Here is a 15,382-nt window from a genome sequence, read left to right as displayed (position 1 = left end):
AAAACCATGCATTTATGCACGGTGCCGGCCCCTCCGGATTGCCAAAGGCGCCACACCCTATCCCCTCAGGGGAAACTGAATTGACCGCCTCAAATATGTATTGACGTGGCATACAATTTGGCGGGGACCGCGGCTCTGGTCCCTGGCCGATCAGGTGCTGTCATGGAGGAGAGAGGGTCTGATGGTTACAGGCGCCAGGCAGCAAGCGCTCGCCGCACAATGCTGATGAGAGATGCGTGGTTCCAGAGGAGATGACGCATGGCGAATAAGTATCGGATGATGCGAAGTCATGGTTATAATATCTGGAAGGCAAAGGGTTGCCGAACTTTTACAATCTTAGTCCAATGATCTGAAAGCGATTGTTCCCGGGTATCGCAAGCGAAATCAGATTGACGGAAAGGGAAAGACCGCGTGAAGGCCGTCCCATCTCTGGAAGCCAGCTGGTCTCCCGATATCTTTACCGGACAAGTCCACCACGCACCGACCCTTTCTTACCATGCTGGGATCAGGTACCTAATCCCACCCCTCCTCCTCCTCCGATGTCCTCGGATCTTGGGGGTTTCCCATTGCTTTGTTACTATTCCCGCGATCAGCGTCTAAACATAATCGGCAACGGGCAGCCAGAGTTCGGACGTACTCATATTCAATTCATTACAGTACCTCGAACCGTCATTACCGCCGAAGATGAACAGGTACGTCCCAACGAGGGTCGCCGTATGACTGGCGAGTGGAATGGGAGGGTTAAGATGCTTCTCTTCCCAATGCAGGTCGTCTACCAATAACACCAAATCAGAACTTTCGCGACAAGAACCCCACTGTAGCAGGGGTGAACTTACCAAGGTTTAACACCCAACAGTCCCCCCACGGTCCCTCCCCGTCCCCATCCCTTCCACTCTGTCCTCCAAGCACAACAAGCACGTTCCCGACGAGCGTAGCGCTCGTACACCCTTTCGCTCTAGGCTTGCTCTCCTCTGGTGACCCCTCTTCGCCGGGAACAGGCATATCCGAGGGAGCGGAACCGCTTGTTTGGAGCTCTTCCCATACCAGTGGCTCATCTTTCGATCGAGCGAGCGCAGCCCACGAGACGTCAATCCTCCATAGATCGGAGAGGGCGTCGTGTCCTGATCCTCCGCCATAGACGTATAAATGCTCGTCGTAGATAAAAGAGTTATGCGCGCGCCGGGGGACAGGGGAAGTGGTAGAACAGGGAAATAGGTGCCACGTCTGCTCAACTGATCGTACCAAGAGTCAGCTCAGGATCGCGCGAATTCAAGTTGGCAAGACAGAACATACACGTGTCACGCGCCCAGAGCTCGTCGGAGGATTCGTCCCCGCTCCCACCGCCAAACACAAATATATACCTCTCATCCCCGACTGCGGTATGTGCTCTCAATGGTCCCGGCCCTTCACCGCGCATCTCGACCCTCTCCCACTCCCTCATCTCCGTATCCAACACCCACACGTCCTCCACCGTCTCTTTCGAGTCGTACCCACCAAAGAACGAGATCGCTGTATCGGAGAGATTGAAATGATAACTTCGGTTTGAGTGAGATTTGAGGCAGCCCTCGTGGTACCCTAAAACCGGTTTCATCAGTATACCTCTTAGGTGCGAGCTTACAAGTGTGGCACCCAGGGCGAGGGCAGTAGTGCATCACATTGTCATCATACAACTTGTACGTCTGTGCACAAATCTGCAGTCATAGTGAGGTCAGTCCACTATCAACGAATGAGAAGAAACAATATGAACACAATGAATCTTCGGCGGATCGATCTTAGTAACAGATGAGTTTCAGGGAAGGAAGGATATTCGAGAAATCGCACCTTCCATTCGCGCTCACGAGTGAGGAAGGATGATCTGTAGCAACTATATTAGCAGTTGACGGTGTGAATAATTCAATGAACTCACCCGTAATAATAGGCACCATCCGGAACGTCCTCAACCTCGCAGGTCCTTTCGTTGAAAGGATATATTTCCTCGTGTCCTAGTTCTCGGTCAGCCGTGGATCTGCATATGTACCCAGGAAAGGCAGCTTACCGTTGATAGTGCAGACATGCTGGATATCGAAGTGATCGGGAGTGTGGATCTGTTTCGCATAAGCCGCAGGGTCGAGGTGATGCTACTAGAATCTGATAAATTGCGGAATTAGTGTTCTTTTTGTCTCTCCCAGAGAGGAAGTCACGACAAATGAACGATTTGGTATCAAGGACACGGATCTTCAAGAACCGTGTCCTTGATGACCATTGTTCATTCATCGTGACTTCCTCATCAGACCCGAGAATTCCTTCGGGGATATGATGCCTTCACTTGTGTCTCTTTCCTTGTCCAGAATTTGATGTCCCTTTGCAGTTGCCTTTTCCTAACAATGGCCGCATCACTGGTGCCAGTAATACTGATAGCAGCAGCAAGAGCAATGAAGGCAGTGTGGACAGTGATGACACTGGTAGTGATTTGGAGAACAGGACAAGCGAGGGCAGTGGCCACTTCGCTGTCACCGAAACAGACGGTGCACGTGGGCGCTTGTTGTCCCTGAAGCATGTGACTTGTCATGCTACTTGATCACTGACAGTTGTCTAGGCTTTGCTTGGTACTATTCTCCGGCATATTATGATAGTCTTTCTCGGCGCGATTGAGAGGCTAGTAAGTCTATTGATAACGTGTATATTGAGGTTCACATCCTAACCCACAACAGCCAGCCGAGGGACTTTGGCGAACGTGAACTAGTAAGTAACCTGCAATAACGTCACATCCCTGTACATGGCTTATGCGAAACAGATCTACACTCCTGATCGCTTCGATACCTAGCATGTCTGCACTCTCAACGGTAAGCTGCCTTCCCTGGGTACACGTGCAGATCCACGGCTGACCGAGAATTAGGACACGAGGAAATATATCCTTTCAACGAAAGGACCTGCGAGGTTGAGGACGTTCCGGATGGTGCCTATTATCACTCATTACAGCGAAGAAGAGCCGAAGGGGTGCTGCACGATGTCTTGACGACTTTTCATCAATGCGGGCTGTCACGGTCTTCTCCCTGCAAAACCATGCAGTTACGCACCATGCCCGGCCCTCGCCAAAGGCGCCACATCCCCTCCTTTCAGGTAAAACTGAATTGACCGCCTTAAATATGTATTAACTGATGGCTACAGGCGCCAGGCAGCAAGCGCTCGCCGCACGGTACTGATGGGAGACGGGTGGTTCCAGAGGAGATGACGCATGGCGAACAAGTATCGGATGATGCGAAGGTATGGTTATAAGAAGCGGATACCGGGTCTGGAAGGCCAAAGGGTTGTCGAACTTTTACAATCTTAGTCCAATGATCTGAAAACGATTGTTCCCGGGTATTGCAAGCGAAATCAGATTGACGCAAAGGGAAAGTAGGTACCGTGACCGCGTGAAGGACGTACCATCTCTGGAAGCCAACTGGTCTCCCGACATCTTTACCGAACAAGTCCACCACGCACCATCCCTTTCTTATCATGCTGGGATCAGGCACCTAATCCCAGCCCTCCTCCTCCTCCCCAACCCCAAATTCCGTGACTCCCATCAACCAGCTGCTCGCCGCCAAATCGAGCACATAGGGCTCCTCGAAGTATCTTCTTCCATCAAAGCCGCCGAAGATCCACAGACGGGCGTCGACTAAGACGGCCTGATGTTGAGCACGCTCGGGAGGGGGATGTCCTCGGATCTTGGGGGTTTCCCATTGCATTGTTACTATTCCCGCGATCAGCGTCTAAACATAATCGACAACGGGTAGCCAGAACTTGGACGTACTCAGATTCAGTAACCTCAGATCATTACAGTACCTCGAACCGTCATTACCGCCGAAGATGAACAAGTACATCCCGACGAGGGTCGCCGTATGACTGGCGAGTGGAATGGGAGGGTTAAGATGCTTCTCTTCCCAATGCAGGTCGTCTACCAATAACACCAAATCAGAACTTTCGCGACAAGAACCCCACTGTAGCAGGGGTGAACTTACCAAGGTTTAACACCCAACAGTCCCCCCACGGTCCCTCCCCGTCCCCATCCCTCCCACTCTGTCCTCCAAGCACAACAAGCACGTTTCCGACGAGCGTAGCGCTCGTATACCCTCTCGCTCTAGGCGTGTTCTCCTCTGGTGACCCCTCCTCACCGGGAACAGGCATATCCGAGGGAGCGGAACCGCTTGTTTGGAGCTCTTCCCATACCAGTGGCTCATCTTTCGATCGAGCGAGCGCAGCCCACGAGACGTCAATCCTCCATAGATCGGAGAGGGCGTCGTGTCCTGATCCTCCGCCATAGACGTATAAATGCTCGTCGTAGATAAAAGAGTTATGCGCGCGCCGGGGGACAGGGGAAGGGGCAGAACAGGGAAGCAGGTGCCATGTCTGCTCAACTGATCGTACCAAGAGTCAGCTGAGGATCGCGCGAATTCAAGATGGCAAGACAGAACATACACGTGTCAAGCGCCCAGAGCTCGTCGGAGAATTCGTCCCCGCTCCCACCACCAAACACAAATATATACCTCTCATCCCCTACTGCGGTATGTGCTCTCAATGGTCCCGGCCCTTCACCGCGCATCTCGACCCTCTCCCACTCCCTTGTCTCCGTATCCAACACCCACACATCCTCCACTGTCTCTTTCGAGTCGTACCCACCAAAGAACCAGATCGCTGTATCCATCACGGTACAGGATGCGCTGCGAACGCCTTTCGGAGTATGGGCGTGCGCATGCGTGGGGTACGGTGGGATGATAGGTGCACGGGACCAGTACATCAGACTCGGCGGACAGGCGCGGCGACGTCCCCCAGAGGTTTGACGCAGCACGCTGGTAATAGGTGGGGATGCGGTGGATGTGTCGGGTGACGTCGATGGGGAAGAAGAGCTGGTTGGCGAGGATGATGAGGGGTGTGCGGATGTAACGGTGTGCGACCTCCCTCTTGTCTTAGGCTTCGATATGGGGAAGGGTGTATTCATCGGGGACGCCTGAGGGATACCCCAGGCGGCACCACCATTGAGGTAGTTAACTTGGCCTGACCCCATAAGACCGGAGTATGCGTCGGACATGCCTAAAGGAGCGAGGGCAAACGGGTCACGTTGGCCAGGTGCGAGCGGGGAGAGGGGAGAGAGCTGCGATTGCTGAAAGTAAGAGCGCGCTGTCAGGGGACGGCGCTGCGAAGGGGTTATTATGGGTCGAGGTTGAGCTGCCCCACCTGCTCCACCTGCTCCAGGTGTCGAAGGCGCGCTAGTCGGACCAGAGGAAGCCCGAGGGTGTGGGTGCGAGCGTTGCACCGCTCGCGAATGAGCATGCGACTGCGAATGGACAGCATGCTCATGCGCGTGTGGATTTTGAGGACCACCATGAGGCTGAGGTAGTGCCCTGCGTGCTATTGTCGGTGTGCGTCCCCCGTCGTCATCGTCGCCCTGCTGGTTCGACGCGTCCTCGGCCTCTCTGTCGTCAGCTCGTAGTACTTGAGAGAGCGGCGATGGACGTAGCAACGGGGTAGATGTCGATGGATGGACGCGTTTGTTCCTGTGGGAGGTGGTGGGCGGGTGAGGAGGAGGCATGGTAGATGTATGCGCTCAATAGGGCGTGCGAGAGGTCAACAGCGAAGGCCTTGGTGACTGTTCAACTCAATGTCACGTGTGTGATAGCAAAACCTTTCGCAACATGATTGATGAAGTTGGATTTTGTAATTATCAACACGGCTAATCGTACAGGTGTTCAGAACAGTAGGGAAAAAACTCAGAGATAATCTTGATTACCACGATCAGATTGGCCCATTGCATTTCGGGCATTTGTAAGCCCAGTACTTATAACCCTCACCCGACTTGAGCTTCTTAGCTTCGAACTTTTCCATCTTGCACCTCTTCCTCATCATGCTGCTCGTACCCCCTCCAGGAAGATGCCGCTTCACCATTTTGCGTTTGACAAAATCGAGTTTGTCCGGCATCTCCAGCTTTTCACGCAGCTGGCGCAGCACGAACCTCGCGCGGAGCACAATTGGGCCATTCCCGATCGTGCTATGTGGAGGCCCGCGGACGATCGGTTGCCTCGCGAGTCTACGCACCTCTGCAATCATGTCTTCGGAGATTGGGTTGCGCTCAGGCAGAGAAGAATCAATGGCAGCCTCGAGCTCCTCCCTCATAGGTTTGAGTCGGGTAGCGTCGATCGCCATCTCCCACTGCTCTTCAAGATCGGAGAGAGCGGAATGATAACTTCGGTTTGAGTGGGATTTGAGGCAGCCCTCGTGGTACCCTACGACCGGTTTCATCAGTATACCTTGTATTTTCTCTTAGGTGCGAGCTTACATGTGTGGCACCCAGGGCGAGGGCAGTAGTGCATCGCCTTGTCGTCGTATAACTTGTACGTCTGTGCACAAATCTGCAGTCATAGTAAGGTCAGTCCACTATCAACGAATGAGAAGAAATAATACGAACGCAATGATATTTCGGCGGATCGATCTTAGTCACAGATGAGTTTCAGGAAAGTAAGGATATCAGAGAAAACGCACCTTCCATTCGCGCTCACGAGTGAGGAAGGATGATCTACAGCAACTATATTAGCAGTTGACGGTGTGAATAATTCAGTGAACGCACCGGTAATAATAGGCACCATCCGGAACGTCCTCAACCTCGCAAGTCCTTTCGTTGAAAGGATATATTTCCTCGTGTCCTAATTCTCGGTCAGCCATGGATCTTTACATGTACCCAGGAAAGGCAGCTTACCGTTGAGAGTGCAGACATGCTGGATATCGAAGTGATCAGGAGTGCATATCTGTTCCGAGTAAGCCACAGGTGTCGACGTGACGGAGGTGACTTACTAGTTCACGTTCCCCAAAGTCGCTAGGCTGGCTGTCGTGAGTTAGGATGTGAACCTTAAGACGCGCGTTATCAAGAAACTTACTAGCCTCTCAATCGCGCCGGAACAGAAAGAGTATCATAATATGATGGAGAATAGTACCAAGCAATCTTCACGTAAGACTAGACAACTGTCAGCAGTCAAGGAGCATGACAAGTAAAACACTCACATGCTTGACAGGGATGACAGGCCCACCGTCTGTTTCTGTGATGGCGAAGTTGCCACTGCCCTCGCTGGTGCTGTTCTCCGAGTCACTGACATCCACACTGCTACCATCGCTCTCGCTATCCGTATTGCTGGCACCAGTGATGCAGCCATCGTTAGGGATGCGAATTTCCAGGATCCTGGCACGCCAAAGATCCGTGTCTTTTATTCCAAATCTTGCATTCGCCGTGACTTCCTCTCCGGGAGGGACGAAAAGAACACTAATTCCGCAATTTGTCAGATTCTAGTAGTTAGTTGATAAGAGAAAGAGATGTCACGCACTTGTCGCCGACCGCATAAGTCACCCATGTTTTCGCCTTGGGCGACCTATCTGTTCATCCAAATCAGTGTCGGCTAAGACAAAAATTCTCATCTAAACTTACATCTGATCCGCATCACCTGCATCATCTTCATCAGCTGGTCTAAACTAGGTGTATCGGTTTGTGTCTCTAGCTTTCCCGGAAGACCGGAGAAATCTTTTGGGAGAATGACACCTTGACTTGTGTCTCTTTCCTTGTCCAGAACTCGACGTCCCTTCGCAGTTGCCTTCTCTTTCTCCCTCCGACGCTGCTGTACGAGTGCCTTGGACCGGGGAGGAGGCGACGGACTGCGGGGAGGGTAAGGACCAACTGTCTTTCGGGCAGCGTGGCGCAAAACATCAGTTCCAGCAGACGTTCGGGCAGCACGATTGCGGGTGGTACTGGTAGGTCGACTTGGGGAGGGAGGTGCCGAGGAAGGCGCGTCATGTCGATGGTCCGCACGTCCAGCAAAGACCACTGAGTCTTCAGAGGTCACTATGTATCCTTGGATTATACGGAAAGGACGTACTGTTCGTCCTGCTCTGGATCATCGTATCACAGACAAAAGCTGTTTGGAGAGAATAGATTTCTGGATTGAGGTAAGGTGGTGGATGGAAGGAGGGAAGAGGACAGTGAGCTGAAGGACTGGGGTCAGACGCATGCATTTTTTTCGCAGGAAAAAACACACGCGTCCGATGGCCATGGTGATGCATCACTGGCCTGATTGTTTCCGGTTTTCCGCTCCCCCTCTAAGTCATCCGCTCCCCCTCTAAGTCCGCCGTTCCCGCCAGGGGCTTGCATGGTTCAAGCCAAACAGCATTGTTTGGCCTATATCAATGATATATAAATCCAAGGACTCAACCCTCTCCAAAAAGTTCGGCAGCAGTGCACATGGTACTCACTACCGGGGAGGGATCCACCAATTCCAGCTCTTGACTCCAGGGCTTGCGGTGGGAGCCTGTAAGGTCACCTAATGCACGCATGGGCGTATCAGAATGCTCATGTATTGATTACGAATACTTACTAGTGCCCATATGCAGGCCCCTGCCTGCCTCGGCGGGCTTCGGTAAGTTCATACTTTCACGTCGATTCAGAATGCGTTTGGGGAAGCGGTGGGAAAGGTCACCAAGAACACCCAGCTGGGCTACGTAGTAATATAATACTGTGAATAGGCTCGCCTTCTCTGGGCGCTCTTGTCATAGCCCCGGAAGTGTGAACCTTCAATGTATGCCATGCGCGGAGAGAAAGTGGGTCGCTCCCATTCAAGTGCATTCATCAAACCTCCTCAACCATCAGACGCAGGAATATAGATCAGTTGGTGCTGGTTTGGTCACGATGGATTGGTCAACTTGGTGCTGGGTCGAGTCAAGTCGAGTTAATACGACTCGACATGATTCGACCTCTTTGACATCATCGTTGGCGTGCTGAGACCCTGAGTCACATTCCGTGTCAAGTGCGACGCGTGGTCGGCGAGTTGTCGGGGAGGAATATTGCCGTATTTGGGTAGCAGTAAAAGAAAATGTTACAGTATATATTTTGCGCATAAAATATCTATGGTCTGCGTATTAAACATGCACAGTAAGTACCTTGTCTTGTCAATTCTCTGATGATGATGTTTTTTTTTGCCAACATCGTCTGACGACTCGAGCTACGGCTCCACGTTCGTCTGAGAAAAACCATTATGTGTACTGAAACACACGTCGTGCATACATACACCAGTACTAATGCTTGCAACAGCGCATTTTCGACTGCACGTTATTTGGCATTTTTATTCTCCATATTCTATGCTTGCGGATCAATATGTTGTAGGCAAGCACGTGAGGATAAAGGGACGTACATCTCTAGATCGGAGTTTTACACCCTGGACAGACATATGTTACAACCATACCATCCTGTATCCCGTCACGTACTACGGTGAGCGTGAACCTCGGCATGCTCCACCTTCCATCTTCGCCCCAGACAAAATCCCTCCACGCCTTCCCCAGCTGCTCGCCGTGCTGCACCAGGTCATGCAAATATCGTGCTCGGAGTACAACGCCAGCATTGCTTACGATGCCATATGAACCACCGCGCAAACATGGCCTATGCGCAAGTAATTTCAACTCGTGGAGCTGTTCTTGGATGGCCTGGGGATCAACTTCTTCCGAGTTCGAGTCCCAACACGCTTGCAGCTCATCAGAGAATGTGGTATAGGATGTTTCGTCCTGTGTAGACGCCCATATAGCTTCCAGATGGGAAGATTCGCAAGGCGAACATAGATTTCCCGCCTTCTCCAGGCAGCTTGTGTGGTACCCTGGGGATTGGGCACAGTGAAAAGACTAACATATATCCAGAAAGGACTCACAGGCCTTGCATTCAGAACGTGGGCAGAGCCTCATCGTTTCATCATCGTCGGGAATATATGACTTGCTGCATAGCTGGCGTACTGTAAGTCGCAAATAGGTTATCCAAAGAAGAATTGGAGTGGCATACACAAGACCGACCGGGCCTCTTCTGTAGAATGAAGTGCTTTGTCAATGCGGGAGACGCAAGTGTTCTACCCCTGATGCTCACCAGGAACTTCTTCTTTTCCTCGCTGTATTCAAACCTGGTGCCGTCTTAGTATCCAGATCATCACGGCGAGGAAATCTGATGACCGGAAGTAGTAGTCCTGAGTTCGAATCCGCACTAATTGCAGGTGATCGGTGTCATCATAGGCGTGTACTTCAGCGCGCCCGTTCAATGTGGCGCAACTTATAATGTCGAGCTTATCGGGAACATAGATCTGACATCGATGACAATCGTATTGCAACATCATCAGGGAATGGATAGGAGAACTGACGATTTCGTGGTGACCACACAGGCGGGGATTGCTGCTAATCAATCAGCTCAGTGTTGGACAAACGGTGAGGAAACGTACAAGCTGCTCTTCAGGTCGACCAATTCCGTCGGAGCCCAGTACCAAGCAATTTCCATCCATACCTTATCAGTAGAAGATCAGTGTGTGACTAATGTGAGAGTATTTATCTCTTCCCTGGGCAGGGTGATGAATGTCAGGGCAGCGCAAGTCGAGTATTCGTGCACGCCATAATTGCCGCTCGTCAAAGTTTCCTTCCGCATCTATTGTAGCATGCGGAGGCGCAACATATACACTGTAGCCATTATCAGAAGATCGATGGGGAAAATTATATGAAGAGACGCGAGGGATAGAGGTTATCAGAATAAGCACGAAGTCTACCGTAATGCACGAAGGCAACGAAATTATCCCTACTCGTCATTATTTTGTAGAACATAGGAGTTTCGTCGGCGGCACACACTGGTTACCACTGTCAGAATCTAGCACGGTTCGAAGAACGAGCGGTTGGCACCTTGGGCCCGTTTGCAGCCCGTCATGCGGCGAACATGCTGACCTTCGGCGGCCGATCTTCGAGATCAAGCCTTTTAATGCCGCTCGTTGCAGCAGCATCAGACAGTACGAAAGTCTGATCGTCGGAACTACGTGAGGGAAGAGACACGTGGGAGTGCGGCGGCCCTGCAGACGGGCCAGGAGCATGAACTGTGCGAGCTGCACCGTGATGGGTCTCCGACATATGACGAGATGAAGAAGGAAAAGCCAAAGAATATCAAGCACAGAGGGCAAACAGCGAAAGGGTATCAGAGAAGCGAGAACACAGGAGGTAAGGCGGCGAATTACATAGCGCTTGCAAGTGTTGGTCAAGTTATGAAAAGATGAGTTCGCCGAGACGCGTGACATCGACGGAGGCAAACACGTTCGTCTCTGCCGTTCTCTGTGATCCTCACTTTCTGATCCTCACCGCCATCATCATATACCAAAGAACAGCATTTTATCAACTTGGAAGAAGAGGTTTACCTCGAAGAGACATGCGATGGTAAGATCGAAAATATTCTAACTATGACTTCGGCTTGATACGCCGATACTTATTGCATATTATATGCTGTCAGGCAAACCACAGGCGGAGAAGACTCCCTCCTGAGGACCCCTGTCCGGGAATGTACAATTTCAGCAGGTTTCCTTCATTCCCATCTCCACAGGTTGCTCTTGACAACATATTGAATCTTAAAGTGACTCAAACTTCGCAGTCTGAGCCACGAATGGGTACAAAAGTGACGCATACAGTTGACACCCATAATGGCGACGAAGCAGATGCACCCCTATCAAGTCCAATGATGGACGAGAGTGACGATGAGTTCTTGCAACGCGCTCTGATCGAATATCCTCCTCTATGTCTTACAAAGGGCGGAGTTAGCACTATCTCTCACCCACGGACTGAGGTGATACCTTCGAGTTTCCCTGCTGAAGAGTTGTCCATGCTCCCCTCGTCTACAACCCTCACCGACCAAAGTCAGCGAATTGCCCCGGTTGCATCTCAGATGCAGGGATCTGAGAAAACCTTCGATACTTCAACTCGGGTTGTTCCTTCCACTTTCCCTGCTGAAGGGCTTGATCCACTTCCGTGTTCGACCCTCATCGACGAGAACTCCAGTGACAATCCAACTGAATCTCGAGTACAACGATCTGAGGAACCCTCGGATGTGTCGACTTGGATCATTCCTTCGACCTTCCCGACTGAAGGGCTTTCCCTACTTCCGTCTTCAACTCCTATTGACGAGAATCACCGTGACCATCCAACTGAACGTACAATGCAGGCCTGTGAGGAAGCTGTTTTCCCCCTTCAGTCAACAACAACGCGCATACCTTCTACTGAGCCTTTCCTTCCACCATCATCTCCTCCAGATTATGTGACGGATCTTGACGTTCACTTTGAACCCACAACGCCAATCCAGGGAGACACGGGGGGCGACAACGAAATGGATATACCGAACAGTATGATTACAGTCGAAAAGTTTCTAAAACAATCCTGCGGCGCTGTTACTGCAAGCTCGAAGGCTCGGCCAAAGCGCACTTACAAGAACTCGAAGAAATCCATGAGATGTAACGGGCCGGCTCCGGACAGTAACCTCGATATTACTGACGACGACGTTACTTTTTGTCTTGAACCAAATGATTCAGATGCTCAGTCATCTCCACGAGTAACCCAGAAGCGAAAGTCATCTCGAAATAAAGGGCGCTCCGCTAAACGACGTAAAAGACGAAATGTGGATTACACTTCCTCCCCTGAGCCTGTGAACATTGAGACGTATGAGTCGGATGACGAGGAACCTGCGAATTGCTTGAACATGAAACCGGTAGACGAGAGGCAACCCCCCCGCGCTCCGGAATCAAGGAAGAAGCGCATGGTACCATCCCGTCGTCCTCGTCGTCTTTCATGGATCGAGCCTGATTTCCCACCGCGAAGACCTGAATGGGTGCTTGCACAAGATCGAGCCACACATCACTTGAGTACTTTAGTGTCTCGTATTCATGCCCCCAGCACGCTGCAAGGAAGTTCGGTGAGACTTGAGCTTGGTCCCTTGAGCGTTCATGTGCGAAAGGCCCAGGAGGCAAGAAGGTTTGCATGGAGTGGTAGACATCGACAGGGTTGTAGCCTGACATTTGCTTCAGTGACAGATTGATCGCCGAAGAACAAAGACGTGAACGGCGACAAACGGATGACGGCGTCAGTCCTGCCGATGTCCGTGGTGCAAGAAGGGCTCAGCCCATACTTGATATGCGCCCCAGATGTGTTGACCTGACGCGACCGCGAGGTGAAGTGATCCATACATCCCGGATCGTTCGAAGAGGCCGCCGTCATGGTGTTCCTCGACTGGAATCCATATCTGCTCTGCTCCAGCAGGATGACATCGAGCAGTTCACGCCTCCTTCCTCCATTCCAATGAACGAAGAGCCCCAGAATACTGGGCATGCGAGTGACATAGAGGATGCAGCGGCCTTCGGACCTTTCCCAAGCGCGGAAGTAGGACGCCGTCTTGTTGGCATTCATGAGGACCCGATTGAGCTACCCGATGATCCTACGGACGAACCGTCGATCAAGGCTGAAAGCGAGCTGCCCAACCTTCAGATGCCTGACAGTCAAGAGGAGACAGAACTGCCTTCGTTGCTTTCAATATTGCAAGAGACGACTGTTGCGACTGAGCCTCCGCATCCTCCAGATCTTCGAACGGGACAGTCGCAAAGTGTCGAAGCAGAAGACCCGGTCCAAGTCGATCGACTGACTACTCCTATCGAATCAATTGAAGTCCCTGATACAGAAGTTAACAACACGTCGAAACTAGCGCAGAAATCAGACAAGCCGACAAATCCTGCCATTGAGGAACTGGCCAGAGCACTGCTAAAAACTTTCCCATATAAAGATGATGGAGTGGTGTTGGAACGGACTCACGCCCCGTCTGCGCGGAAAGTCAGACCTCGGGTTAAGCGGTCAGATGCTGTCAAACCTGCTGCTCCTGCTGCTCCTCTGGTACAGAACGAGAAGGAAAATCACCCTGAGGAAGGCATGATCGTGCCTCGCCACACGACTGAGCCCCTGCCCGCTGATAAGACCGAACATATGGCTGCACGTAAGACCCTAACACAGATTGTTGATCAGCCTGCTCCTCGATGGTTCACGTCAGCACACAGGCTTAGCTCACACGACAATCACAAGGACGTACACTGGCAGCCTCCGATTGTACCGGATCTGGCTCACAACGGTTCGTTTTTGCCTCAATATTGGATGACGCTGATTGAGGAATGCGAAAATTATAGAAATCTTCCCATCTACACACGTTGACGATGGGATCGGCCCACGTCCGAAGGCTCCCTCGCGCGCTTCAACTCTCGGATTTCCACGACTTCCGTCTATAGATGTTTTCTGGGATGGACGGAGCAGCCCCCTTCGACCGAAGGCGACGCAAGAGCCTGGGGAGGGAGATCAGCCAGATGAATATGAGAGGTATGAGAGGCCAGTAAGGACGGAGAGCTTCGACTGGAAGGAGCACTTATCCAAGGCGTTGTACGAGGAGCCGTTTCTTCTAGAGTGAGCTGGGACTATAGAGAGCAGGCCTGTAAGGAGGTTCATGTGTACTTAACGGAAATGCGATGCATGTATAACACCGAGCAAGCACTTGTGGGGCTGACACAGAACGTTTGATCTTCATGTTCAGGTAACGATGGATGGATACAGTACAATGGCGTAACGATAGTCTTCAGGCAGGTTCTCATCAACCAGCTCAGCTAAGCTCATTTCTCTGCATACACAATCAGCACGAACTGGAACGGTGTCAGGAGAATGACTTACTCCCACCCAGCTTCAGCAACCTCGATAGCTTTTCCTTCTTCTCTTGCGCACTCATTCCTTTCCCGTCCCCGACCTTCGCATCCGCCTTCTCATCTCCCACGCTGCCACCACCACCTAACGTTCTTCCCCCGACTTTGGGCTTAACCTCCGGTACTGGCTCCTCCGTCGGCACAGGGAGGTCCTGCGCCAAGGCAAGTATCTCCGAAAGAAGGGGAGGAGGAACCTCGTCCCGGTTCAGGGAATCGTCGGTGAAAGTGAGTAAGAGAACGGAAGATGGAGAAAAGTGCAGGTCGTAGAGGGTCTTATCCCGCACTTCGGGGTCGGAGACTTTGTATTCCTGCCGCGGAGGTTGGTCTGTGCAGTATCATCAGCATCCACATGATCAAATAGAATAGATGGCGTACATAGGATGAATTTGATCGGCTTTGCCTCCTCAGTCAAGCAGTCCCTCACAAACTTATACACGCTCCTAATCTTCTCCTCGCTGCTAAACGTGCGCTCCAACATCGTCCGATCGGGGAACCTGATCCTGATCGTCGTCCGTGGGAATCGCTCCCGTTGCTTGCGCCGTTTCTCGTCCTCGTTCCTCAGCTTAGCGGTGAGCAGCGGGCCCTCGGTCATGGCGTGCAGTCGCCGTTGGGAGGTGGCATACATCGCTTGTAATTCTTCTCGCGTTGGCTCATAATACGAATCAGGGTGATCAACTTAAGAGCAAAATTTAAGAAGAGCTACCAGAAGGAGAATAGAAAGCATACGTATATGCGACCCTTGAGGAGGGTTCCATACTTTGAAGTCGATCACAGGTGCTGGTGCTGGCGCAGTGGCAGGAGCAGAAGCAGATGGTTGAGTAGACGGAACG

General features: G+C 51.8%; 4 protein-coding genes across 4 annotated transcripts; all 4 read right to left on the bottom strand.

Annotated features, from left to right (window-relative positions):
• Window positions 1–293: 293 nt before the first annotated feature.
• Window positions 294–2,435, bottom strand: DACRYDRAFT_20278 (galactose oxidase). The gene is made up of 7 exons (XM_040771869.1): window positions 2,036–2,435; window positions 1,907–1,982; window positions 1,839–1,855; window positions 1,294–1,679; window positions 837–1,232; window positions 638–772; window positions 294–577 (listed from the first exon to the last, which is right to left on the bottom strand). The coding sequence occupies exons 4-7, from the start codon at window positions 1,589–1,591 to the stop codon at window positions 492–494; spliced, it is 915 nt and encodes a 304-aa protein (XP_040631469.1). The 5' UTR covers window positions 1,592–1,679; window positions 1,839–1,855; window positions 1,907–1,982; window positions 2,036–2,435; the 3' UTR covers window positions 294–491.
• A 1,059-nt stretch (window positions 2,436–3,494) lies between these two features.
• On the bottom strand, window positions 3,495–4,957 carry DACRYDRAFT_47671 (galactose oxidase; the record flags this gene model as incomplete). The annotated part of the gene is made up of 4 exons (XM_040774774.1): window positions 3,495–3,712; window positions 3,773–3,916; window positions 3,981–4,376; window positions 4,438–4,957. The coding sequence occupies 4 exons, from the start codon at window positions 4,955–4,957 to the stop codon at window positions 3,495–3,497; spliced, it is 1,278 nt and encodes a 425-aa protein (XP_040631468.1).
• Window positions 4,958–5,673: 716 nt separating this feature from the next.
• On the bottom strand, window positions 5,674–8,452 carry DACRYDRAFT_20271 (uncharacterized protein). The gene is made up of 15 exons (XM_040771868.1): window positions 8,370–8,452; window positions 8,248–8,315; window positions 8,034–8,173; window positions 7,875–7,982; window positions 7,430–7,828; window positions 7,329–7,377; window positions 7,012–7,267; window positions 6,888–6,964; window positions 6,805–6,835; window positions 6,710–6,758; window positions 6,581–6,656; window positions 6,496–6,529; window positions 6,422–6,445; window positions 6,293–6,365; window positions 5,674–6,239 (listed from the first exon to the last, which is right to left on the bottom strand). Exons 5-15 carry the CDS (start codon window positions 7,452–7,454, stop codon window positions 5,752–5,754), a joined length of 1,182 nt encoding a protein of 393 aa, XP_040631467.1. The 5' UTR covers window positions 7,455–7,828; window positions 7,875–7,982; window positions 8,034–8,173; window positions 8,248–8,315; window positions 8,370–8,452; the 3' UTR covers window positions 5,674–5,751.
• Window positions 8,453–14,356: 5,904 nt separating this feature from the next.
• Window positions 14,357–15,359, bottom strand: DACRYDRAFT_75437 (uncharacterized protein). Its single transcript, XM_040776135.1, has 4 exons — window positions 15,279–15,359; window positions 14,928–15,227; window positions 14,524–14,877; window positions 14,357–14,473 (listed from the first exon to the last, which is right to left on the bottom strand). The coding sequence occupies exons 2-4, from the start codon at window positions 15,175–15,177 to the stop codon at window positions 14,466–14,468; spliced, it is 612 nt and encodes a 203-aa protein (XP_040631466.1). The 5' UTR covers window positions 15,178–15,227; window positions 15,279–15,359; the 3' UTR covers window positions 14,357–14,465.
• Window positions 15,360–15,382: the final 23 nt, after the last annotated feature.

This window comes from Dacryopinax primogenitus (genome assembly GCF_000292625.1).
Source record: "Dacryopinax primogenitus strain DJM-731 SS1 chromosome Unknown DACRYscaffold_3, whole genome shotgun sequence".
Taxonomy (NCBI): Eukaryota; Fungi; Basidiomycota; class Dacrymycetes; order Dacrymycetales; family Dacrymycetaceae; genus Dacryopinax; species Dacryopinax primogenitus.
Note: the sequence above shows the minus strand (reverse complement) of the source record. Positions and strands in the feature narration are given on the sequence as shown.